Source organism: Oncorhynchus keta, chromosome 16 (genome assembly GCF_023373465.1).
Source record: "Oncorhynchus keta strain PuntledgeMale-10-30-2019 chromosome 16, Oket_V2, whole genome shotgun sequence".
In the NCBI taxonomy this organism is placed as follows: Eukaryota; Metazoa; Chordata; class Actinopteri; order Salmoniformes; family Salmonidae; genus Oncorhynchus; species Oncorhynchus keta.
The window spans coordinates 275,729-300,578 of NC_068436.1; the positions used below are offsets into that span (position 1 = coordinate 275,729).

Here is a 24,850-nt window from a genome sequence, read left to right on the forward strand (position 1 = left end):
GGCATCACACACCAGTGCAGTAGGTGGCGGTGTATGCAACTAGAAGTTCGATGCGATCCGACAACCAAATCCCAAGAAGAAGATGACGAAGAACAAGAACAATAATTACAGCGCTTTTGCATTTTGTTGAGAGCGGAGTTGCACGACAAGCTTGCATTGGGATATACTGGTGATTTAAAATGCGTTTGAATCTGGATGCATTTTGTATACAGCTACGTGTTTCAAATTATGGTAATTGATCGTCTAGCGGTCCAGAGCTGATTTGATAGTCGACTGCTTTATCTCAATAGTGACTGCGGAGTCCTATCCATTACTAGACCAAGTCGAGACATGACTAATCCTATGTTTTGGGACCAACTGCAAGCTGGAAGCTCCGAGGTGGACTGGTGTGAAGGCAATTACCTTATTTACCCTAGCATTGCAGAGTTTTATAACACGGTTAGTCATTTATCTTTATGCCAATATTGTAATCTGTTTTGTGACAGCCATTGCTTAGTGTCTTTGTCAATATTTGCTAATCCTTACTTTTCTGCATGGCACTGCTTGCCGTTATTTACTGTATTGTGATTTCGTTTGAATGTTACTACCCCAGATTGGTAGTCGACACATCCTCACTTTTCAACAGTTGGATTTTTAGGACATAGAAAGGGGTAAAGAACACAGGCGCAATGGCACCTCCTGTTTCAACAGCTGTCAGCTACCATCAATGCTGAGTTGTTTGTTTGTTTTTGCCTATCAAGAAGACATCTTGGTATTTAGATGAAACATTTTCATATTGTTCAGTAGGCCTACCTCTTGTATACGTGTTCCTAAAGATTCAGAAGTTCTGTTGCAATACAGAGTGAAATTAACGGATGTGTGTATTGTATTTATATCAAGCATATCACATGCTTGGTAACTTTTAGGCTACAATTCTGCTCACATTTTCATTCCCTTAATTTTTTCCCCTCATTTCAGATCAGCAACATCTTGTTTTTTGTTTTACCGCCTATATTAATGTGCTTGTTCCGCCAGTATGCAACACATTTCAACAGTGGAATATATCTCATTTGGATTCTACTGGTTGTGATTGGTAAGTTGTTTTGACAAAGCATGATGATTCTTTCATATACTTTGACGTGTGTGTGTGGTCTGAACGTCATCTTAGTTTAAGGGCACTCATACTTATAGGTTTACGTCTGAAAAAAAGGGGTCTGAATATATAGAACACATCCCACAGGTTTTCCTTTAATGGAAGACTTAAGGATGGCCATGTCACTAAAATGGCCATGCCTAGGTGTATGATGACACCAACCAAACATTGCTATCACAGTTAGTGCATTCGGAAAGTATTCAGACCCCTTGACTTTTTCCACATTTTGTTACGTTACACCCTTATTCTAAAATTGATAAAATAGTTTTTTTCTCATCACTTTACACACTATCCCATAATGACAAACCAAAAACAAGTTTTCAGAACATTTAGCAAATGTTTAAAAAAAATCAACTTCACATTTATGTAAGTACAGCCTCAGGTCTTCTTGGGTATGGCACTACAGCTTGGCTCACCTGTATTTGGGGAGTTTAATCACATTCTTCTCTGCAGATCCTCAAGCTCTGTCAGGTTGGTTGGGAAGCGTCACTGCACTGCTATTTTAGATCGGGTTCAAGTCCGGGCTCTGGCTGGGCCACTCAAGGACATTCAGAGACTTGTCCTGACGCCAATCCTGCATTGTCTTGGCTGTGTGCTTAGGGCCGTTGTCCTCTTAGATGGTGAACCTTCACCCCATTCTGAAGTCCTGAGCGCTCTGGAGCAGGTTTTCATCAAGAATCTCTCTGTACTTTGCTCCGTTCATCTTTCCCTTGATCCTGACTAGTCTCCCAGTCTCTGCCGCTCAAAAACATCTCCACAGCATGCTGCTGCCACCACTAGAGGGATATCTTCAACCACCAACTTACCATCCTGAGACAAGGCTGAGTATAGCCCACAAAGATCTCCGCCACGGCACAACCCACCATGCTTCACCATAGGGATGGTGCCAGGTTTTCTCCAGGATGTGGGACTTGGCATTCAGGCTAAAGAGTTCAATCTTGGTTTCATCAGACCAGAAAATCTTGTTTCTCATGGTCTGAGTCCTTTAGGTGCCTTTCGGCAAACTCCAAGTGTGCTGTCTTGCCTTACTGAGGTGTGGCTTCGGTCTGGCCACTCTACAATAAAGGCCTGATTGGTGGAGTGCTGCAGAGATGGTTGTTCTTCTGGAAGGTTTTCCCATCTCTACAGATGAGCGATGTCAGAGTGACCATCGGGTTTTTGAAAACCTCCCTGACCAATGCCCTTCTCCCCCTATTGCTCAGTTTGGCCAGGCGGCCTGCTCTGGGAAGAGTCTTTATTCTCCCTAATTTTCATGTTATCCAATTGGTAGTTAGTCTTCTCTCATCGCTGCAACTCCCGTACGGACTCGGGAGAGGTGAAGGTTCACAGCTGTGCGTCCTCCGAAACACAACCCAGCCAAGCCGCAATGCTTCTTGACACAACGGCTGCTTAACCCGGTAGCCAGCCGCACCAATGTGTCGGAGGAAATACCGTACACCTGGCGACCATGTCAGCGTGCATTGCGCCCGGCCCGCCACAGGAGTCGCTAGAGCGAGATGGGACAGAACATCCCTGCCGGCCAAACCCTCCCCTAAACCCGGATGGCGCTGGGGCAATTGTGCCGCCCCATAGGTCCTCCGGTCGCGGCCGGCTATGACAGAGCCTGGACTCGAACCAGGATCTCTAGTGGCACAGCTAGCACTGCCTTGAACCACTGCACCACTCGGGAAGCAACTTCTTCAATTTGAGAATGATGGAGGCCACTGTTTTCTTGGAGAACTTCAATGCTGATAATTTATTTGGTACCCTTCTCCAGATCTGTGCCTCGACACAATCCTGTCTCTGATCTCTACGGACAATTCCTTCAACCTCGTGGCTTGGTTTTTGCTCTGACATGCACTGTCATCTGTGGGATATTATGTAGACAGGTGTGGGCCTTTCCAAATCTTTTCCAATCAATTGAATTTACCACAGGTTGACTCAATCAAGTTGTAAGGATGATCAATAGAAACAGGATGCAGCTGAGCTCAATTTTGAGTCTTGTAGCAAAGGGTCTGAATACTTATGTAATAAGGTATTTCTGTTTTTTATTTTCAAAAGTTTCTGAACCGGTTTTTGCTTTGTCATGAACTTCTTGGTGACAGGGGGCAGTATTTTTCACGTCCGGATGAAATGCATGCCCAAATTCAACTGCCTGCTACTCATCCCCAGAAGTTAAGATATGCATATTATTAGTAGATGTGGATAGAAAACACTGAGGTTTCTAAAACTGTTTGAATGATGTTTGTGAGTGTAACATAACGCATATGGCAGGCAAAAACCTGGGAAGAAAATCCAACCAGGAAGTGGGAAATCTGAGGTTTGTAGGTTTTCAACTCTTATACAAGATACAGTGGAAATGGGGTCATGTTGCACATCCACTAGATGTCAACAGTCGTTAGGACATTGTTTGATGCTTCTACTGTGAAGTGGAGCCAAATGAGAGGGGAATGAGTCAGGTGTCTGGCAGAGAGTCACGGCTCGTGACGCGCGTTCATGTGAAAGTTACCTCGCTTTCCATTGCTTTTCTACAGTCAAAGGAATTCTCCGGTTGGAACATTATTGAAGGTTTTTGTTAAAAACATCCTAAAGATTAAAACGTGCGAACAACAAAGGAATATGGACATAAATGATAGACATTATCGAACAAAACAAACATCTATTGTGGAACTGGGATTCATGGGAGTGCATTCTGATGAAGTTCATCAATGGTAAGTGAATATTTATAATGCTATTTCTGACTTCTGTTGAAGTCAGCATGGCAGATATCTCTTTGGGTTGATTTATCGTCTGAGCACCGTACTCAGATTATTGCATGGCGTGCTTTTTCCTTAAAGTAAAAAAAAAAATCTGACACAGAGGTTGAAGTGGATCTAAAATTCCATGTATAACACTTGTATTTTAATCAACATTTATGATGACTATTTCTGTAAATTGATGTGGCTATGCAAAATCACTGGATGTTTTTGGAACAAGTGAACATAACGCTCCAATGTACACTCAGATTTTTGGATATAAATATGAACTTTACTGAACAAAACATACATGTGTTGTGTAACATGAAGTCCTATGAGTGTCATCTGATCATCAAAGGTTAGTGATTAATTTTCTCTATTTCTGATTTTTGTGACTCCTCTCTTTGGCTGGAAAAATGGCTGTGTTTTTCTATGACTTGGCTATGACCAAACATAATCGTTTGGTTTGCTTTCGTCGTAAAGCCTTTATGAAATTGCACACTTGTGGCTGGATTTACAACAAGTGCATCTTTAAAATGGTGTAAATTACATATGTTTGAGGAATTGTAATTATGGGATTTCTGTTTTGAATTTGGTGCCCTGTAGTTTCATTGGCTGTTGACGAGGTGAGACGCTACCGTCCCACATACCCTAGAGGTTAAAGAAAAAAATAAGCAAACGCGTTTGGTGTTCGTCAAAAGTTATGTGGGAGACTCCCCAAACATATGGAACAAGGTACTCTGGTCAGATGAGACTAAAATGTAGCTATTTGGCCATCAAGGAAAACGCTATGTCTGGCCAAACCCAACACCTGAAGGCAGGAATGATGGATGGTGCTAAATACAGGGGAATTCTTGAGGGAAACCTGTTTCAGTTTTCCAGAGATTTGAGACTGGGACAATCACCCTAAGCATACTGCTAAAGCAATGCTCAAGTGGTTGAAGGGGACAAAGGCAAACCGTTCCATTACAGTTCGTAGAAACATGCCAAACGATGGATAGAAATAATCTTTATGGTGTTTTTATCATAAATCTTCAATAATATTCCAACCGGACAATACCTTTGTCTTTAGAAATGAAAGGGAATGCACCTCGCTCTCACAGCCACGTGTGTGATTTAGCTCATGGCATTCTGTCAGACCCCTTAGTCAAACAGCTCTTATTCGCTCCCTCTTCACAGTTGAAGCCTGAAACAAGGTTCTAAAGACTATCTAGTGGAAGCCTTAGGAAGTGCAATCAGACCACATTTTACACTGTATATTGGATTGGCAAAGACTTAAACCTACAAACCTCAGATTTCCCACTTCCTGGTTGGATTGTTTCTCAGGCTTTTGTCTGCCATATGAGTTATGTTATACTCACAGACATCATTCAAACAGTTTTAGAAACTAAAGAGTGTTTTCTTTCCAAATCTACTAATAATATGCATATCCTGCCTGAGTAGGAGGCAGTTTACTCTGGGCACCTTTTTCATCCAAGCTACTCAATACTGCCTCCCTTTTAACAAGAAGTTTGGAGTGGTTGAAAAACTTGTTTTAATTATTCCTAACTAAGTTTATGTAAACTTCTGACTTCAAGTGTGTGTGTGTATGTGTATCTGTATGTGTATATATGTATGTGTGTGTATGTATGTGTGTTATTTATTTATTTGACCCATATACCAATGGGTTCCCTTCTTTGCAAGGCATTGGAAATCTCCCTGTTTTTTTTGTTGAATCTGTGTTTTGAAGTTCACTGCTCAACTGAGAGACCTTACAATTATCTGTATGTGTGGGGTACAGGTAGGTAGGCATTCAAAAAGCATGTCAAGCACTATTATTGCACACAGGCCATGCAACTTATTAAGCAAATGTTTGCTCCTCAGCTAATTTAGGCTTGCCATAACAAAGGGGTTGAATCATTTTTGACTCGACGTTTCAGCTTTTTATTTATTTGTAAAAATGTCTAAACATCATTCCACTTTCACGTTATGGGATATTGTGTGTAGGCCAGCGAAACAAAATCTAAATTTTAATCAATTTTCAGGCTGTAACACAACAAAATGTGGAGAAAGTGAAAGGGCGTGAATAGTTTAAGAGTTCAACTGATATTCCTCTGGTTTTGCCGTGTTTGTGAAGTCAAAGGGGACTGGAATAGTTATTTCTACAGCTGCCATTTCTGTTTTGTTAGGTCTCTACGAAGCCTACACTGCAGATTATTGTACAGGCTGTGGGGTTGCCTAAATTTACAGCATCACCCACAATCCCAAACAACATATTCAACTGTATCCTGATCTGCAAGTCTGCAGTCTAAAATGGATGACTATAAAGACTGTAAAATAGATTCCAGAGTTAATAGCATACTGCATTACATGCCTAGTGGGACAGCAGCTGCACTGTGGCCACAATTCGCATAACTTCTGCCTCTTCTTACAGTTTCTAGAGCTGAGTTCACCTCTGACCTGAGTTGGAACACAGAGCTGGAATCTAATCTAGAGTTGTATGCCTGGTCTCCTGGCGCCTTCCTCTGTCTAGCTAGGCCCTACCCAGAGTGTCTGGATGCAGTGAACACTAAGAGGATGTTTCCTAATTCTGGTCCTGTTGACCTGAAGGGCAAAAACAAAAATGTGCCCCCTTTTTAGTCCCCAGGACCAGAATTCAGAAACACATCCTCTGTTCACTGCATGCAGTTCTGAAGGGACTGGATAAGTCAAGCAGTGTGGCAATGGCTCCACCTTGGTGAAAGAGATTGGACACCACAACATAAATAATCTTTAGTTATTAATTTATTCCACTGTAGCCTAAGAACACGTTTCCGCCACAGCCGTCCACTGAGATGGCCCCACCTTGCCTTCCCATGGACAAAAGAGAGATTTTGCCACATTGTTCACACCTGTGTGGTTCTGTCGGATCTGGGGAGGTTAGAGTTTAGGTGGGGGGCTAGGGGTTGATGTCTGTAGGGAGATAATTGTGTTTCAGGTGAACTCTCCCTCTGTTTTCAATTGACTTCTGAGAGGATGTGTGAAATTGTGTTTCAAAACATCCTGCCGCTAATCAGATAAGTTTTGATTTCTGCAAGAGGGTGATATTTCCTTGTTTTGAAAGAACCAAGACCACAATTTGATAAGGGAACATTTTTGGAAAATTATCACAAAGTAATAATATAAAAGTGAATAAAATTAGTCTGGGGGAGTTGAGGAGCTCTGTGTGCCTGCAAATCCTGTGCATCTGAAATGGTACCCTATTCCGGAGTCACTGCTTTTGACCAGAGTTACAGCAATTTCATTCATAGTCCAAATAACACACCACCTGTGGACTACCAGTAACACCTGTTGTCAATAGCCCCACAAATGATCAGATGTTGTCTTATTATGCCTATTAAAAGGCACAGTGTTGGTTTTGTATAGTAGGTAACTCTGGTGTGTGTCTCCCTTGCCTCAGGTATTGGCTCCACATACTTCCATGCCACCCTCAGTTTCCTGGGTCAGATGCTGGATGAGTTGTCCATCCTGTGGGTGCTCATGTGTGCCATCGGCATGTGGTTCCCCAAGAGATATCTGCCCAAGATGTTCAGGAATGACAGGTGAGTCAACAGTTTGCCTTGTCTCACTGCTAAATTCACGCGCTTCACCTTGGCCATTTCGCTTCGATGTTTGCAGATATGAAGGGTCTGTGCAGACTCTAGCCTTTTTGGGGACTGGTTGGTTTCTGTTCCATTAAACTACATGATATCAAATAAAATGTTATTTGTCACATGCTTCGTAAACCGTGATATGCTGATATGCTAAACAGTGATACATACGTACGTACGTTAAACATACATTGCGTACCATACATACATACATACACTTGTGTCCTTTTGAAATTATCTGAATTTCTGCATAAATTAGTCATAAAATGCTATCTTTTATATTTCTAAAGCTTTACATTTACATAATTTAAACATTTGCAGTGTAGGTTTTAAAAAGTATGTGAACCCCAAGGCGAATGACTTCTCCAAAAGCTAATTGGAGTCAGCTAACCTGGAGTGTAGTCATTGAGGTGAGATTGGAGAAGTTGGTTAGAGCTGCCCTGTCCTATTAAAAACACTCTCAAAATGTGAGTTTGCTATTCACAAGATGCATTGCCTGATGTGAACCATGCCTCAAACAAGAGTTCTCAGAAGACCCAAGATTAGTTGTCGACTTGCATAAAGCTGGAAAGGTTTACAAAAGTATCTCTAAAAGCCTTGATTGTCTATAAATGGAGAAAGTTTAGCAGTGTTACTCTCCCTATGAGTGGCCGTCCTGCAAAGATGACTGCAAGAGCACAGCGCATAATGCTCAATGAGGTTAAGAAGAATCTTAGTGTCAGCTAAAGACTTAAATAAATCTCTGGAGCATGCTAACATCTCTAGTGGTCTAGTGGTCCTTCTGTAGCTCAGTTGGTAGAGCATGGCGCTTGTAACGCCAGGGTAGTGGGTTCAATTCCCGGGACCACCCATACGTAGAATGTATGCACACATGACTGTAAGTCGCTTTGGATAAAAGCGTCTGCTAAATGGCATATATTATATTATATATTATCTCTGACGAGTCAACGATACGTAAAACATTAAACACGAATCTTGTTCATGGGAGTACACCACGGAAGAAGCCACTGCTGTCCAAAAAAAAAACATTGCTGCACGTCTGAAGTTCGCAAAAGAGCATCTGGATGTTATTGTAGAATAATAGAAGACATCAAAACTATAAAATAACACATATGGGATCATGTAGTAACCAAAAAAGTCTTAAACAAATCAAAATATATTTGAGATTCTTCAAAGTAGCCACCATTTGCCCTGATGACAGCATTGCAAAGTCTTGGCATTCTCTCAACCAGCTTCATGAGGTAATCACCTGGAGAGCATTTCAATTAACAGGTGTGTCTTGTTAAAAGTTCATTTGTGGGATTTCTTTCCTTCATGAGTTTGAGTCAATCAGTTGTGTTGTGACAAGGTAGGGGGGTATACAGAATATAGCCTTATTTGGTAAAATACCATATTATGGAAAGAACAGCTCAAATAAGTGAAGAGAAACAAAAGTCCATTACTTCGACTGACCTTCATGTCATAATCTGGCACATTTCAAGAACTTTGAAAGCTTCTTCAAGTGCAGTCGTAAAAACCATCAAGCGCTATGATGAAACTGGCTCTCATGAGGACCACCACCCAGAGTTGTCTCTGCTGCAGAGGATAAGTTCATTAGAGTTACCTGCACCTCAGATTGCAGCCAAATAAATGCTTCACCGAGTTCAAGTAACAGACACATCTCAACATCAACTGTTTAGAGGAGACTCTGTGAATCAGGCCTTCATGGTCGAATTGCTGCATAGAAACCACTGCCAAGAAACACGAGCAATAGACATGACCGGTGGAAATCTGTCATTTGGTCTGAGTCCAAATTTGAGATTTTTGGTTCCAACCGCCGTGTCTTTGTGAGACAGAGAATAGATAAACAGATGATCTCCGCATGTGTAGTTCCCACCGTGAAGCATGGAGGAGAAGGTGTGGGGGGTGCTTTGCTGATGACACTGTCTGTGATTTATTTAGAATTCAAGGTACACTTAACCAGCATTGCTACCACAGAATCCTGCAGCAATATGCCATCCCATCTGGTTTGCGCTTAGTGGGACTATCATTTGTTTTACAACAGGACAATGACACAAAACACACCTCCAGACTGTGTAAGGACTATTTGACCAAGAAGGAGAGTGATTGATTGAGTGCTGCATCAGATGACCTGGCCTCCACAATCACCTGACCTCAACCCAATTGGGTTGAGCAGCCAACAAGTGCTCAGCGTATGTGGGAACTCCTTCAAGACTGTTGGAAAAGCATTCCTCATGAAGCTGGTTTACTGAATGACAAGAGTGCAAAGCTGTCATCAAGGCAAATAAATGGTGGCTACTTTAAAGAGTTAACACTTTTAGTTACTACATGATTCCATATGATTTATTTCATAATTTGATGTCTTCACTATTATTCTACGATGTAGAAAATAAACACCCTAAAATCAGTAGGTGTCAACTTTTTACTGGTACTCTATAAATAAAAAATGTAAACTATATAATGTTGTGGATCCCTCCTCATTTTTCTCCTATCACAGCCATTAAACGTTGTAACTGTTTTAACAACACCATTGGCCTCATGGTGAAATCACTGAGTGCGTTCCTTCCTCTCTGGCAACGGAGTTAGGAAGGACGCCTGTATCTTTGTCGTGACTGGGTGTATTGATACACTATCCAAAGTGAAATTAGTAACTTTCACCATGCTCAAAAGGATAGTCAATATTCAAACATTTATTATTTTTACCCATCTACCAATAGGTGCCAGAAGCATACCACCCTGCATCCCACTTTTATCTGAAGCTAAGCAGGGTTGGTCCTGGTCTGTCTCTGGGTGGCAGACTAGATGTTGCTGGAAGTGGTGTTGGAGGGCCAGTAGGAGGCACTCTTTCCTCTGGTCTAGAAAAAGAAAAACACTTAGGGGTGTTAACCTCGGTGGCCTGTCTAAATTGCCAATACCACCATGGCCACCTAATCGTTCCCAGCTTCCAATTGGCTCATTCATCCCCCCCCCCTTCCTCTCCCTTGTAATCTTTCCCCCTGTCATTGCTGTAAATGAGAATGTGTTCTCAGTCAACTGGTAAAATAAGGGTTAAATGAATGCAAATAAAAGGTGCCCTCTGCGACGCATTGAAAAACCTCTCTGGACCTTGTGGTTGAAACTGCGTTTGAAATTCACTGATGTTGAATACTTGACTAATGACATTTAAGTAATTAATTTATAAAAAATTCTAATAGCATAATTCCACTTTGACATTATGGGGTGTGTGTAGGCCAGTGACAATCTGAATTTTATCCATTTTAAATTCAGGCTGTAACACAACAAAATGTGGAAAAAGTCAAGGAGTGTGAGTACTTTCTGAAGGCACTGTTTGTCCTTTTTTGTAACCAAAGCCATCACATCTCTGAAATCCAGCCTGGTCTGGGCTTGCACTTTACTGAACTTTTTTGACCTACCATTGCACACTGCATTTTGATCCAGTGCATTTGGATTGATGTGAAGTGTTTCCTGTGTTGGTGGCTTTGGACGGGTATCCTGGCTAAACTGTCCTACATCAAAACAATGGATTTTTCAAATCCTCAGATAAATTGCATCTATTTGAAACCTCAATATACAGCTGTTTTTGTTATTTTATACTGTTTTTCTGTTTGTGCACTATACTCCCATGTCGCACTCTTCCCAGTGCTCATCACATTCTAAATAAAGCAGATGCAGCTTTGCCAGTATGTTTTTCTCTGTGGTCATATAGGTATCTTTACCTTCCAGGTCAAGGTTCAAAGTGGTCATCGGCATCTTGTCCGGGATCACCACTGGTTTGGCCTTCGTTAAGCCCGTCATCAACTCGGTGTCTCTGATGACTCTGGGTATCCCCTGCACCGTTCTGCTCATTACTGAGCTCAAAAGGTGAGAATGATTCACTGTTTACTTCAACAGGTGAGTTATTTAAGAACAAACACCAACAAATATCACATGCAATAGACTAGCTGGTACATCCTGTTGCAGAAGTGGGACCAAGTCGAGTCACAAGATCCATCTCACGTCGAGTCCCAAGTAGAACAGGTCGAGTCAATTTCCCAGCCCCCGTCCCAACAGGAGGCATTTTGCCTCTTGGTAGGCCGTCATTGTATATAAGAATTTGTTCTTAACTGACTTGCCTAGTTAAAAAAAGAAAAGTCCATGTTGTTCATTCTAAGAACAAGTCAATTCAAGTCGAGCAAAGTTTTTTCAAGTCATGTCTGAAGTCAAGTAAAAAATCTAATCTATACATGCGATGACTTCAACTAAAAATCTTTCTCTTTTTATTGAGACTACCAGCCTTTTTCATTATTTTGTCTACAACACATTTTGATCATGTAATTGTAAAATGGGGACCTTGTAGCAGTTATAAGGACATGAAATCAGCAGAAGGCAAGATAGGTTGATGGGGAAAGTGCTATAATATACATGGGCAATAGCCCAAAAGAAATAGCCTCAGGACAGGTTAAGCCTGATACAATCTGAACAGACACCGGTAGAGAGCAAGACTGCAAAGCCTCCCCTTGGGAGACCAAATTGCTATATCCATACCATTTATACATGGAACAATAATTTGCATTTCACTAGCGACTGCCACAAAATGAGTGACAAAACATGGCCAGATAATTTCAAGTCATCAGTCTCAAGTCAAAGTCGAGTCTTGAGACTCCAAGTCAAGTATCAAGTCATCAATTTTGTGACTTGAGTCCACAAATCTACCCTATTGTATGGGGCCTACAGCTAGTTGAGTTTGCTGTCCAGCTGTGTGTGCACATGCGATAGTGGACGTGTGTGGGTATGCACGCAAAAGCCGCAAAGTTGAGCCTCAGGGATAATGTCTTCCTCTCACTCGCATTGAAAATAGTGATTTGCCTCACTTTGCGGATTCTACATCAAAACCTTACCTCAATTAATATGATTTAGTGTTGGATAATATGTAAGCATCAACAATTCCCAGTGCTTTACGAAAGTGACAAGTGTAATGTTATAGTGATGTCACAAGTTTCATGGCAAGTAAGCAACACATGAAGTGGACTCAATTTCCCAGGGAAAAGAGTTGTCATCCAGAGGCACGTATTTATTTCTAAACTAAGCACACAATTGGTGACCTAAAACAGGTTGTTAAAGGACCATGGAGTTTAGTCTGCTTCTTGTTTCATGATACTGGTATCATGACAACACTATGTTGTAGTGTAGTAATTTTAAACCAGTAATGGGCAACACTCAAATCAAATCAATCAAATCAAATCAACTTTTATTTGTCACATACACATGGTTAGCAGATGTTAATGCGAGTGTAGCGAAATGCTTGTGCTTCTAGTTCCGACAATGCAGTAATAACCAGCAGTAATAACCAACAAGTAATCTAACTAACAATTCCAAAACTACTGTCTTATACACAGTGCAAGGGGATAAAGAATATGTACATAAGGATATATGAATGAGTGATGGTACAGGGCAGCATACAGTAGATGGTATCGAGTACAGTATATACGTATGCATATGAGATGAATAATGTAGGGTAAGTAACATTATGTAAGGTAGCAATGTTTAAAGTGGCTAGTGATATATATTTACATAATTTCCCATCAATTCCCATTATTAAAGTGGCTGGAGTTGGGTCAATATCAATGTGTGTTGGCAGCAGCCACTCAATGTTAGTGGTGGCTGTTTAACAGTCTGATGGCCTTGAGATAGAAGCTGTTTTTCAGTCTCTCAGTCCCAGCTTTGATGCACCTGTACTGACCTCGCCTTCTGGATGATAGCGGGGTGAACAGGCAGTGGCTCGGGTGGTTGATGTCCTTGATGATCTTTATGGCCTTCCTGTAACATCGGGTGGTGTAGGTGTCCTGGAGGGCAGGTAGTTTGCCCCCGGTGATGCGTTGTGCAGACCTCACTACCCTCTGGAGAGCCTTACGGTTGAGGGCGGAGCAGTTACCGTACCAGGCGGTGATACAGCCCGCCAGGATGCTCTCGATTGTGCATCTGTAGAAGTTTGAGTGCTTTTGGTGACAAGCCGAATTTCTTCAGCCTCCTGAGGTTGAAGAGGCACTGCTGCGCCTTCTTCACGACGCTGTCTGTGTGAGTGGACCAATTCAGTTTGTCTGTGATGTGAATGCCGAGGAACTTGAAACTTGCTACCCTCTCCACAACTGTTCCATCGATGTGGATAGGGGGTTGTTCCCTCTACTGTTTCCTGAAGTCCACAATCATCTCCTTAGTTTTGTTGACGTTGAGTGTGAGGTTATTTTCCTGACACCACACTCCGAGGGCCCTCACCTCCTCCCTGTAGGCCGTCTCGTCGTTGTTGGTAATCAAGCCTACCACTGTTGTGTCGTCCGCAAACTTGATGATTGAGTTGGAGGCGTGCGTGGCCACGCAGTCGTGGGTGAACAGGGAGTACAGGAGAGGGCTCAGAACGCACCCTTGTGGGGCCCTCGTATTGAGGATCAGCGGGGAGGAGATGTTGTTGCCTACCCTCACCACCTGGGGGTGGCCCGTCAGGAAGTCCAGTCCAGTTGCACAGGGCGGGGTCGAGACCCAGGGTCTCGAGCTTGATGACGAGCTTGGAGGGTACTATGGTGTTGAATGCCGAGCTGTAGTCGATGAACAGCATTCTCACATAGGTATTCCTCTTGTCCAGATGGGTTAGGGCAGTGTGCAGTGTGGTTGAGATTGCATCGTCTGTGGACCTATTTGGGCGGTAAGCAAATTGGAGTGGGTCTAGGGTGTCAGGTAGGGTGGAGGTGATATGGTCCTTGACTAGTCTCTCAAAGCACTTCATGATGATGGAAGTGAGTGCTACGGGGCGGTAGTCGTTTAGCTCAGTTACCTTAGCTTTCTTGGGAACAGGAACAATGGTGGCCCTCTTGAAGCATGTGGGAACAGCAGACTGGTATAGGGACTCAGTCAGTGTTAAGTACATTTCTAAATGTCTAAATGTCAGAGTGTAGTAGCAGTTAACACACAGAAAACCATTTAGACAGAAAGTTAGTCACATTTTGGAGAGTCCACATTTTTGACTATGGTTTATGTGTCACCTATTTTGCATGGTGTTACTTTGAGCCTTTTCAATAGTGTGTTGCTGTCAATGTTGAAGGAAATAACATTCTTCCAAATAGCAGCACAAAGGGCCATTCCTGTCATGTGCGCGTGTTGGTTTGTGTATATGCACCTGTGCGGAAGTGGGTGCATGATGTTTTTTCCTTTTCCTACAAGACTGACTCACTTAAAACAATTAGCCTTGATTCATCCATTGTTCTACTTGTTTCTGATTCTTGACACGGCCAGTCATTGATGTTTTGTTTTCGTAGTTCTGCTAAATGGATGACAGTTCCTGCAGGAGACCCTTTGAAACATGGCCTGCTGCCTTCTAGTACGTCACAATTGATTTTGTAACTCCGTTAACATTTCCCTCTCGTTTATCAACTGAGCCAATAGCTTAGCATCTTACCCACTCGCATTGAACTAAAACAGTTAGCGCTCTCATGTCAAACGCTAAGTGCATTGTTTTTTATTAACAATTTGAAGTCATTGTTCAGCATGAAGGACTTGTCATAACTCTCCTGTGACAATCTGAGGGATCAGGTTACAGGGGGGTCCGCTCTACAGCGTGCTCTCTCTCATAGACTGGGAAGTCAGACTGTTTTATGGTCGGTCATAAAATACTCTGCCCCTATGCTCTGTAGTGTTCGAGATTGGAATGTAAACTTTGGAACACAGAGAGACCCTTGGACATCGAAAGTTTTTGAGGAATTAAATAAATGTTTCTACTTTTGAGAATGTGGGAATGTTCGTGGACACTTGGGGGACAGTTATGACGAGTGCTTTTCATTTGGTGATCTCATGAAGGACAGGAAACACGCAACTGTATCTCTTAAAGTGTACATTTCCCAGCTGTCAGGTTTACATCTAAATATTGTGAAACGTATGTGTTTAAACATGAAACTATTTGTGAAAAGACCTTCTAAATGAGCGTATGGATTTTTATATAAAGATTAACTAGTCACATTAGGTGTCATAGAACCTTTCCTTCTTTCACAGAGTATAAAACTCACTTCCTACAAAATATACATTAAGTAATGGAACGCCAGGATGGAGTCCCCACATTGGAATGGCTACAAATCCTAGACGTAGAATTACTAGTCTGCAGCTAGAAATTACGTAAACCTAGGACGAGAATACCCACAACCCCCAAAACATTTAATCTAAGAACATGTTACACCTGACGTATCCATTACAACAGACACTATCCAGAGCCACGGAGAAAACTACAACCACGAAGGATATTGTGACTTCTGGGGAAGTTAACCAGAGACTCTGAACTGACCGCGATTCCAACAGAGAAAAAAATAACGACATACGGGCATAAATATATACATTGCAGTTATTCTTGAATGAGTGGCCGTTCATGTGAAAAGGATTAGCATTTCAATTAATATAATTATCAACTGTGTGTAGTGAATCCATTTTGTCTTTCCCGCTCTTTCTCAGTCCCCACCGCTTTGCTTTGTCTACCAAGCAATCATATTAGCTTTGTCAGCTAGAAACTTTTTCTTTGTATAATGTAGTAACCCAAATATCTACTGTTTGTTGTGTAGTTCTGTGTGGTTAGTTAGTTAGTTATACAAAATTGGCTTAATTATTTATTAGTTTAATCCCTTTATAATTAAACCTAGAGAACTGATTTGATATAAGTCTTCACATTTAATGATAGTGACGGACATCGCAGACTCATCTGTTATTTACGCAATACATTTCAAAACAATTTTTAAAAATGTTCTTCATCTTGCTAAGTGGGTGAATTTAAAAAAAATTTTAAATCACTGTTAATGCATGATTTGTGTTCTACTTATGTTTTATCATAGAGCCCAGTTTAGAATGGCCTCATCCTGAACTAAAGGAACATATAGGATCTCTGACTATTCCTGGTTGTAACTTCGGGGAAGCACTTGAAAAGGGAACTACTTAATATATGTGGTGCATCTTGCTTTCATTCTATTATGTTTGCGTGCGTTTTCCTTTTTATACCTTGGGGTGAGAGTAGCTTCATCAGACACAGACGGACAGACAGTATATTGAAAGCAGGTGCTTGCACACAGGTGTGGAATTATCATCTCATGCTTAGTGTATAGAAATGCTGAGCAGACCCAGTTGCCCATTATTTTTCTAGAAGAAGAGATCTCAGTGACTTTGAAAGAGGGTTGATTGTTGGGGCATGTTTGGCTGGTGACAGAGACTGCTCAACTTGCTGATGTTTCACTATGTCACCAGATCTCAACCAAATTGAACACTTATGGGAGATTCTGGAGCGGCACCTGAGACCAGCATTTTTCACCACCATCAACAAAGCACCAAATAATGGAATTTCTCATGAAAATTTCTTGCATCCCTCCAATAGAGTTCCAGAGACTTGTAGAATCTATTCCAAGGCGCATTGAAGCTGTTCTGGCTCGTGGTGGCCCAACTCCCTATTAAAACACTGTTGTATTTCCTTTATTTTGGCAGTTACCTGTAAGTAAGAGTTTACATCGCAATGGAGATTAGTCTTTTGTCTGCATAAATTGATTGGTACCTGTGTCGCTAGTAGGTGGGTCGTCCACAATGAGTCCGTTTTGATATTTTTAGTAGAGATTGTGCACCAATATTGCATTTTAAAAGCCGATTAAATTAAATGAAGTGCCCTTTAATATTCAATAAACCAAAAATGTTATATGAACAAGGCAACAGTAAACATGTCGTCCCCCATGACTATCCATTATATTGACCAGATGCTCAAGTCGCTCTAACAATGAAAATACATTTCTTAAAAAATGGAAGACAGTTAGCCTGGGTACCAGGCTCATCAGCTGGTTAAAGTGTTGGGCCAGTAACCGAAATGTTGCTGGATCGAAACCTTGAGCTGACAAGGTAAAAATCTGTCGTTCTGCCCCAGAGCAAGTTAGTTAACCCACTGTTCCCCGGGTGCCGAAGACGTGGATGTCGATTTAAGGTAGGCCACAGCACATCTCTGAGGTATCCCCCTAGGTATCCCCCTTTCCCTAATCCACACCCTGTACTTTGCCTCTTCCTCTCTGATGTGACTCACAAATTTCAGTTAATTACCATAGTTCCTGCCTTGTGCCAATCAGTGCAATTTTGTAAATGACGAATCTCTATGGTGAGATGCATCATTCACCAAGTTTGGTCAAAATTGGGTCAGTGCTGTTTGCGTGTAAGGATGGATGGATGGATGGAGGGACAAAGACTTACTAAAGTACAAAAAAAATCTGCATTTTGGCATGTCACCTTGTGCACTCTCTGTGAGGAGGATTTTAACTCACTTACTCCCCAGATTTCTCGGTTTTCATCATCATTGGAAATCCCTAGTTATTTTGTTGCTTTGAAAAAGTAATTTATGAAGATTTATCATTTTATTTCATGTGATTTAGGGACTAATTTTTATGTTAAAAAAAACCTGTCCCTCATTTTCAGATCAACCCTGTTCCATGAACTGAACTCTCATTTGAATACATTTTTTATTTGAACCTTTATTTAATTAGGCAAGTCAGTTAAGAACAAAATCTTATTTTACAATGATGGTCTAACCTGGCCAAGTCCTAACCTGGTTGACACTGGGCCAATTGTGCGCCGCCCTATGGGACTCCCAATCACAGCAGCCAGGGATCGAACCAGGTGACCCCTCTAGCACTGAAATGCAGTGCCTTAGACCGCTGTGCCACTCAGGAGCCCAATATGGTGTTACTATTACAAAAATAAATACATCTTAACAAACAAACTTGCATTCAATTGCCCCTCCCCTGTTGCACACAACCAGCTTCCATTCCCCCTGTCACAAGGGGATTTATGGCCTGTTACGCTCCACCCTGTTACTTTATTTGGCACTTAATACTCACTTACTATAGGCCTATTTTAACTTCTTGAGACGGGAAAACAGGTTTTTATTTTAATTTTTTATTTTAATTTTTTACATGATTTTTAGCCAGATGTACAGACTAGAGCTGGGCGATATGAACAAAAATCCATATTGCGATAAATTGCCTGAATTGATGCGATAAATAGAACAATTTTATAGCATTAATATGCACCACAGTTTTTTTTTTAATGTATTATCCTTTAAACTACTACTATAAGTTTTATGGTTGTGGCCACCAAATGTCCCATTAACAGTCACCCATATTAGCAAACTTCACATTTCTCTAGTACAGCCTACTTTTTGTAATGAACGATATCAGCAAAATGCCTGCGATAAGTGGTCGGTGTTGAGGATTTAATGGTTTCTCGTCCCAGTACAGACCACATGTCACGACACGGCCCATCGCCAAACTTCATTTCCCCGTCAGGCCGAGTCGCCCGTCAATGTGACATGGGACTGAGGCTCAGTTAAATACTGCTCATGCAGTGTGTGTATTTGTAAATGGCAGTACACAACTACTGTCTGACTGACTGAATTGGAAGCATTTACCTGAGGGGAGTCTACCTGCTTGTTATTATTTTTATACCAGATTCAAAATCTGTATAGGGATTTTAGTTGACTATGGCGGCAGGTAGCCTAGTGGTTAAGAGCAACAGGCCAGTAACCGGAAAGTTGCTGGTTTGAATCCCCAAACAGACGAGGTGAAAAATCCCTTGAGCAACACACTTAACGCTAATTGCTCCTGTAAGTCGCTCTGGATAAGAGCATTTGCTAAATGACTAAGATGAAAATGTGATATTTAATTTCCCATTGCTTTTTACATGCATGGCTTCCTATTGTTTGAAGCTCTTTTATTTGAAATGCAATCAGAAGTCATATGTATGGGCATTTACTGGAAGTTGTACTGGCATGTGGTTTCGTGTTGGCTGTAGTTCTTGTCAATATAGAATTTACATTAACAGCAAGCCATGAAGTGTTTGTGTGGTTTCTTGCTAACATTTGAATAGTGTGTGTCACGTATATGTCTTTGTGTGGGTACTTATGCATTGCCAATATGTTATTGTGTGGTGTTTGCAGGTGTGAGAACCCACGTGTATTCAAGCTGGGGCTTATCTCTGGGTTTTGGTGGGCTCTGGCTCTCCTCTGCTGGGTCAGTGACAAGATCTTCTGTGAGATGTGGTCCTCTGTCAACTTCCCCTACCTTCACTGTGCTTGGTGAGCTTGAAACTGCATGAAAAGTCATTGAGAGAGTTTTCATTTACATTTTGGTCATTTAGCCGACACTGTTATCCAGAGTGACTTAGTCAGTGAATTCAACTAAGATAAATAAAATAAATGAATCGTTTAAGTGACAATGTTTTCAGACCTCAAAAGTGGTCTAATGGTGAGATGAGTCCATGCACCACACTGTCTGATATGTAGATCCAGCTACTGTATATGCCTCAATCTCAAATTAGTGGGAAAGATGGGTAGCTACCATTTTAATGTAATCCTTTTAAATGGGGTCACCTTGATGTTCCATCACACATGGTGCACACATGATGATGACACATATTCTTATGACAGTGGCTTTCAGAATTATTTTCCCTTTTTAAGAAGCTTAAAGTATTTTATTAACCACTCTAATGTAGGGCTATTCAATTCTAAGCCTGGGGGATGAAACCTGCAACACCTTTGTTTTCAAAGTCCTAATCAGGTACTGATCTGGGTCACCAGAGGACAACAATGGTTGGAAATGGCACCTGCTGTTTTTAAGATGGAAAAAATACATGAAGATTAAAAACATGAAATTGTCTTTCTGTATTTAAAAATGTCATTTTTCCTGACACCCAGCAGACTAAACTAGTTGAAATCGTGTTATAACCAGAAGCTGGTTGAAATTGTCATTATGAACGTCCTTACGACCATTTTTGCCCACTGGGTAAGTTCTTTCACGTCAGTGCAGATAGAAGAAAGGAGATGAGGAAAGGAAGCCACTCAAGTCTGTTGAGATACACCATTGGGGCCAGTTTCTCAGCTAGTTTTCTGAGAAACTGGCCCTAAATGTTTTCGGTCCTGACCCCATGACTCTTGTTCCCACAGGCACATCCTTATCTGCCTAGCCTCCTACCTGGGCTGTGTGTGCTTCGCCTACTTCGACGTCGCCACAGAGGCCCCCGAACGAGGCCCGGTCATCATGTTCTGGCCCAACGAGAAATGGGCCTTCATCGGAGTGCCCTATGTCACTCTACTCTGTGAAACCAAGAAATCTGACTCTGTCAAGGTGACATAACATCCTGAGGGCCCACTGAGCTTGGAGAATTCCTCACTATGAGGTGCTCCCCAAACATGCACACAAAATACGCCCTGATGTCAGACAATCTGAACAATGCATGTAGAATGCTTTAAAATAAAGTACCTCTAAAGTACTTCTCTGACATGGGTGACAAAGTCGACATAACGTGTCCGTTATCGCTTCAAAATGAAATCCCCTCAATAATGCAATAATGTTTATGCAACTTAGTGTCAAAGCACAAATGTGTCCCGCAGTAATCTATTAAAGTGACATAGGTGAGGTAACATCAATGCTAAGAAACTTACCAAGTTCTTCATTAATCAACTGCGAATGTAATTCTCAGGCTTTGTTGAGGTGATCGTGAATAATTCAATTTAGAGTAAGGCAGTAATGTATATATAGGTGTGTTGCAGTGTTTCTCACACAAATGTATTTTTTCAGCTCTGGATCTACTATTCAAAATGCTCACTGCCCTTACATTTTCAGGTATAATTGAGCACAAATGGTGAGGACCTTGCCAATGGTGTATATTGTGCCGTATTTACATTTACAGCGTGGCTGACTGATTGTTAATACTGTTATAGACGTATATTAATTAACCCCTTAGACTCATGGGAATTGACCTATAGGGAGGAATTGAAATATTTCTTACAGAAGAAATATGGAATGCATAACCAAGATAGCAATTAAAAGGGAACAGTTTGATTAGTTATTGGAAAATTATCACACTAAAGCTGAGGACACGAGACTGAATCCAAACATGACATTTTTTGTGCATTTTACTTTCAATGTACTTTTCGCCGCATTTGTTGATAACGAAATCTAAAAATACTCTGGATACATTCAGTTACATGATAAAAAAATATTATTGGAAAATTTGGGTTAGGTACAACATAAGACAAAAAAAATGACAAGTGAGAGATCTAATTGGGGTTCCTAAGTGGCTTCTCCAAAGTGTGCACAGTTCCCAAAGTAATTTCAATGCACTTTTTATGACTGAAAGAAGAGTCTTCAACGATAAGGAGCTTTTTTTTCCTTCTCTCCTAGCTGTGCCGTTGAGGAACTAGAGCACGCACATATGTAGTTTTTTTGTTGGGAACACAGCCCTGCATCCCCGTCTTTACACAATTACTGTTGTTTACGCAATCCAAAACCGGTCCATTATAAATCGCAATCTGGGTTAGGTGGGCATAACGTGAAAGATTGTTCTATTGCCAACATGACTAGCTAAATCATAAAATATGTACTCAGTGTTAGGCCTTCACAAGGCAATTCAGAGAAGCAGATAATAATTTTGGTGCGCATAGAATGGAGTCGTGTGCATTCAGATGCATGGTCCGCTGCAAGTTTATCCCGATACAACAAATAGGCTCATTCTGTTCAGGACAACCCAGGGTATAATGAATGCCATGTCATCTGTACATCAAACATGTAATATACATGTTATACACTATATTACTATATACACTGTATTACTTGAGTTGATATGGTAATGTGAAGTAGACTCACAGGTGTTTGGCTTGGTTGTATGACATTAGAGTGGTATAATCATCCTCATAATTTAGAGCCTTTCCCTCACTCAGACAACAAAACATTTGCTAAAGTTGCCCAATTATAGCGGGAGGGATGAAGGCAACTTCTTGTCGCGCGCGGTGCTCAAGTTCAGAACAACTGTCAGTCAAAACCCATACAGAGCTGTGAAGCTGAAATCCTGAGGAAATCCTGAGCTCTGACTCATGTATAGCATGTTACTGTACAGCCATTGTGTTTGAATTTAGGCTCTTAGCAATCTTTTTCCACACGTATATGGGTACGAATGTGAAGCGTTAAGACTCTCTGTATTACAGTATTATCTCAGTTATTGCATTATCTACAACTATATTTAAGAGCATTTGTATTATATACTTTAAAATGTAAGGCCGAAAGCAAACCATTTTTTTTTCTCCCTGTTGAAGGCTCTGGAACACACCTTTTTGAAGTAAGAGGTGTTTAGCTGATTCTTATTTTAAACACTCAACCCCCCCAACCATAGTCTTTACTGAATGCGGAGTATTAGAAGAGAAATGTAAGTCAAGTCTCAGATTGTCAGTTGTCATGAAAATGAGAGTAACAGAACTGAAATGTAAAACACTGTCTCAACTGTTCATGATAGTGAATTGCAACCATATAAATACTCACATAGGCATAAAAGGGATGGGTCAGTTACCATAGTAATTGTTTGCTGTTGATGTCTTCATGATGCCTTGACAGCAATATTATGCTGGTTGTTACGTGGAAAACCCTACTGAATAGTTACCCACATGAAGAGAACTAAGATAGTCTAAACTAGATAACAAGGGAGTGTTTGCACCTGTTATTTTCAGAAGGGAATAAGATAAAAGCAACAAGAATAAAACGCACAACTATCTTAATATTTAATCTACCTTTAGGACTAAAATACACTTTTATTATAGGAGATTCATGTGCCATTGAACATTAGTTTTTAGTCCAGGAGTAGATTTTCTCTCTTTCTGGGGGAACTGGCCCTTATTATTTTTATATTTCCTCCTGGAAAATAAGTGGTTCAAAATGTCACTGGTGCAAGTGCTAAACAACTCTGGATGGCCAATGAAGTAGGTCTATTTAACAAAGGAATTAATAATTATGTTATGAATTTAAGTTGCTTTCTTAATTGTCATTTTTGTGCCAGAATTGATGTTTTTTTGTGTGTTTTTTTTTTTTACATTACTTTTAGCCCTTAGAGAGAAACATAAGGTATACAATGCATATCCAATTGAGAGGCACTGTGTGTAGTGGCAAGCCTTGCGTGAAGCTAGTTGGCTTTTTCAATATGCCATGATCTGGCCTATCACCATGTAAGTGAATTGAAATTGAGTAATTGAATACAACTGCTCAACCTACACTACCATTTGGAAGGTTGTTGGTTGGAGGAGGCATAGCAAACACTTTTGACTCCAATAACAGTTTTATCACAAGTAATTTAATCTCAAATCAATTACCTTTTTGTGGACTCCATTTAGAACTGTTCTGTTTTAAACTAAGCTATACTGTTATTTCTTTACACAGTCTGATACAATTGGTTTTGTATACAATTTGTTGGGTTGTGTGGTGTCAAAGTATAGGGGCAAACAAGTGCAGGAAACAACTCTATCCAGAGTCCACAAAGTGGTATATTTTGTAACTACAGTATCTGAAGTATTTTGTTTATTCAAATACATGTTTAAAAGGATGCAAGACAAAAAAACCTGAAGTATTATTATTTTGGATTGTCAACCATTGTAGTGAGTCTTTTAAGGTATTGTATTGTAAAGGAATACCTTAACATGCAGTGCACTGTTTTAACAAAGGCAAAAAGAGCAGCGCTGGTGTCTACAAACCTTGATACCTTCTACTTGGACTTTATTTAAAAACCTGCAGACATGCAGGATGGTAACTGTTTTTAGAATATGACCGTGTAAAATCAAGAATCACCATTCTGTTGCTTTCCAAATGTGAGTGATTTGACAAAGTGCAAAGCTTTTTTACTTGTCAAAATATGTGTTTTGAATCCTATGACAGCCTGTAGGCTAACTAATACCCATTTCACACTATTGTGTACTCCCAAAGCAATTTGTGCTGGCTTCACATTGTCCTTTTCAGCAAGGTTCCAGCAACTAGTGGATGTGTAACTGGGCCAACTGAGTTTGGCTTGGCTCAGTAGTGAGGAAAAAACAAATGTAGGACCTGTTTGAATGCTTTCACTTAAAAAACGCAATCTTATTTCTCTCGCTTCCTCAAAGTAATCACAGATGTGAGATGTTTGATTGGTAAAAGCAGTGGTGTTTAAGCTTTACTTTTACTTAACCAATCACATGTCAGTGATGGCCTCAAGGTTAGGGCGGAAAAAATTATGCATTTTCTATTGAAACGGCCTTGAGCTAGCCAACCTAATGCCTACATAATTGTAACTCCGTTCAAGTGAAGTTTAATCTATAAAAAGAGTTCTTGATCCATCTCTCTACCTGTAATGACAATACATTCAAGTTGCACAGTAATATTTATTTTCAGAGTTTATCCTGTTTTGTAGACAAATATTTTGAATGTGATTGAAGTATTTTATGCAACAAAATATAAACTACTACAAAAAAATGCACTGTCTTTGCATTATTCTTTTTGAGGAATTGATTCAGTTGGTTAATTGGGCATCAAACACAGAACATCGAACACATATTGGAACATTATAGCAAGTCTGTC

The 24,850-nt window shown here is 40.7% G+C and overlaps 1 protein-coding gene across 2 annotated transcripts; it reads left to right on the forward strand.

Annotated features, from left to right (window-relative positions):
- The first annotated feature begins 59 nt into the window (after positions 1-59).
- On the forward strand, positions 60-23,976 carry LOC118395304 (alkaline ceramidase 2-like). Of its 2 annotated transcripts, XM_035789010.2 has the most exons (6): positions 65-438; positions 958-1,072; positions 7,265-7,406; positions 11,178-11,315; positions 19,420-19,557; positions 20,425-23,976. In XM_035789010.2, exons 1-6 carry the CDS (start codon positions 331-333, stop codon positions 20,612-20,614), a joined length of 831 nt encoding a protein of 276 aa, XP_035644903.1. In that variant the 5' UTR covers positions 65-330; the 3' UTR covers positions 20,615-23,976. The 2 variants fall into 2 exon arrangements, with proteins under 2 accessions (XP_035644904.1, XP_035644903.1); XM_035789011.2 differs by lacking the exon at positions 19,420-19,557 and having other exon boundaries at positions 60-438.
- Positions 23,977-24,850: the final 874 nt, after the last annotated feature.

Bases quoted from the DNA above. Each gene is read 5' to 3' on its own strand.
- LOC118395304 (XM_035789010.2), top strand. From the start codon at position 331: ATGACTAATCCTATGTTTTGGGACCAACTGCAAGCTGGAAGCTCCGAG. The intron at 7,407-11,177 runs GTGAGTCAACAG...TTTACCTTCCAG, and splicing joins AAGATGTTCAGGAATGACAG to GTCAAGGTTCAAAGTGGTCA. The intron at 11,316-19,419 runs GTGAGAATGATT...TGGTGTTTGCAG, and splicing joins CTCATTACTGAGCTCAAAAG to GTGTGAGAACCCACGTGTAT.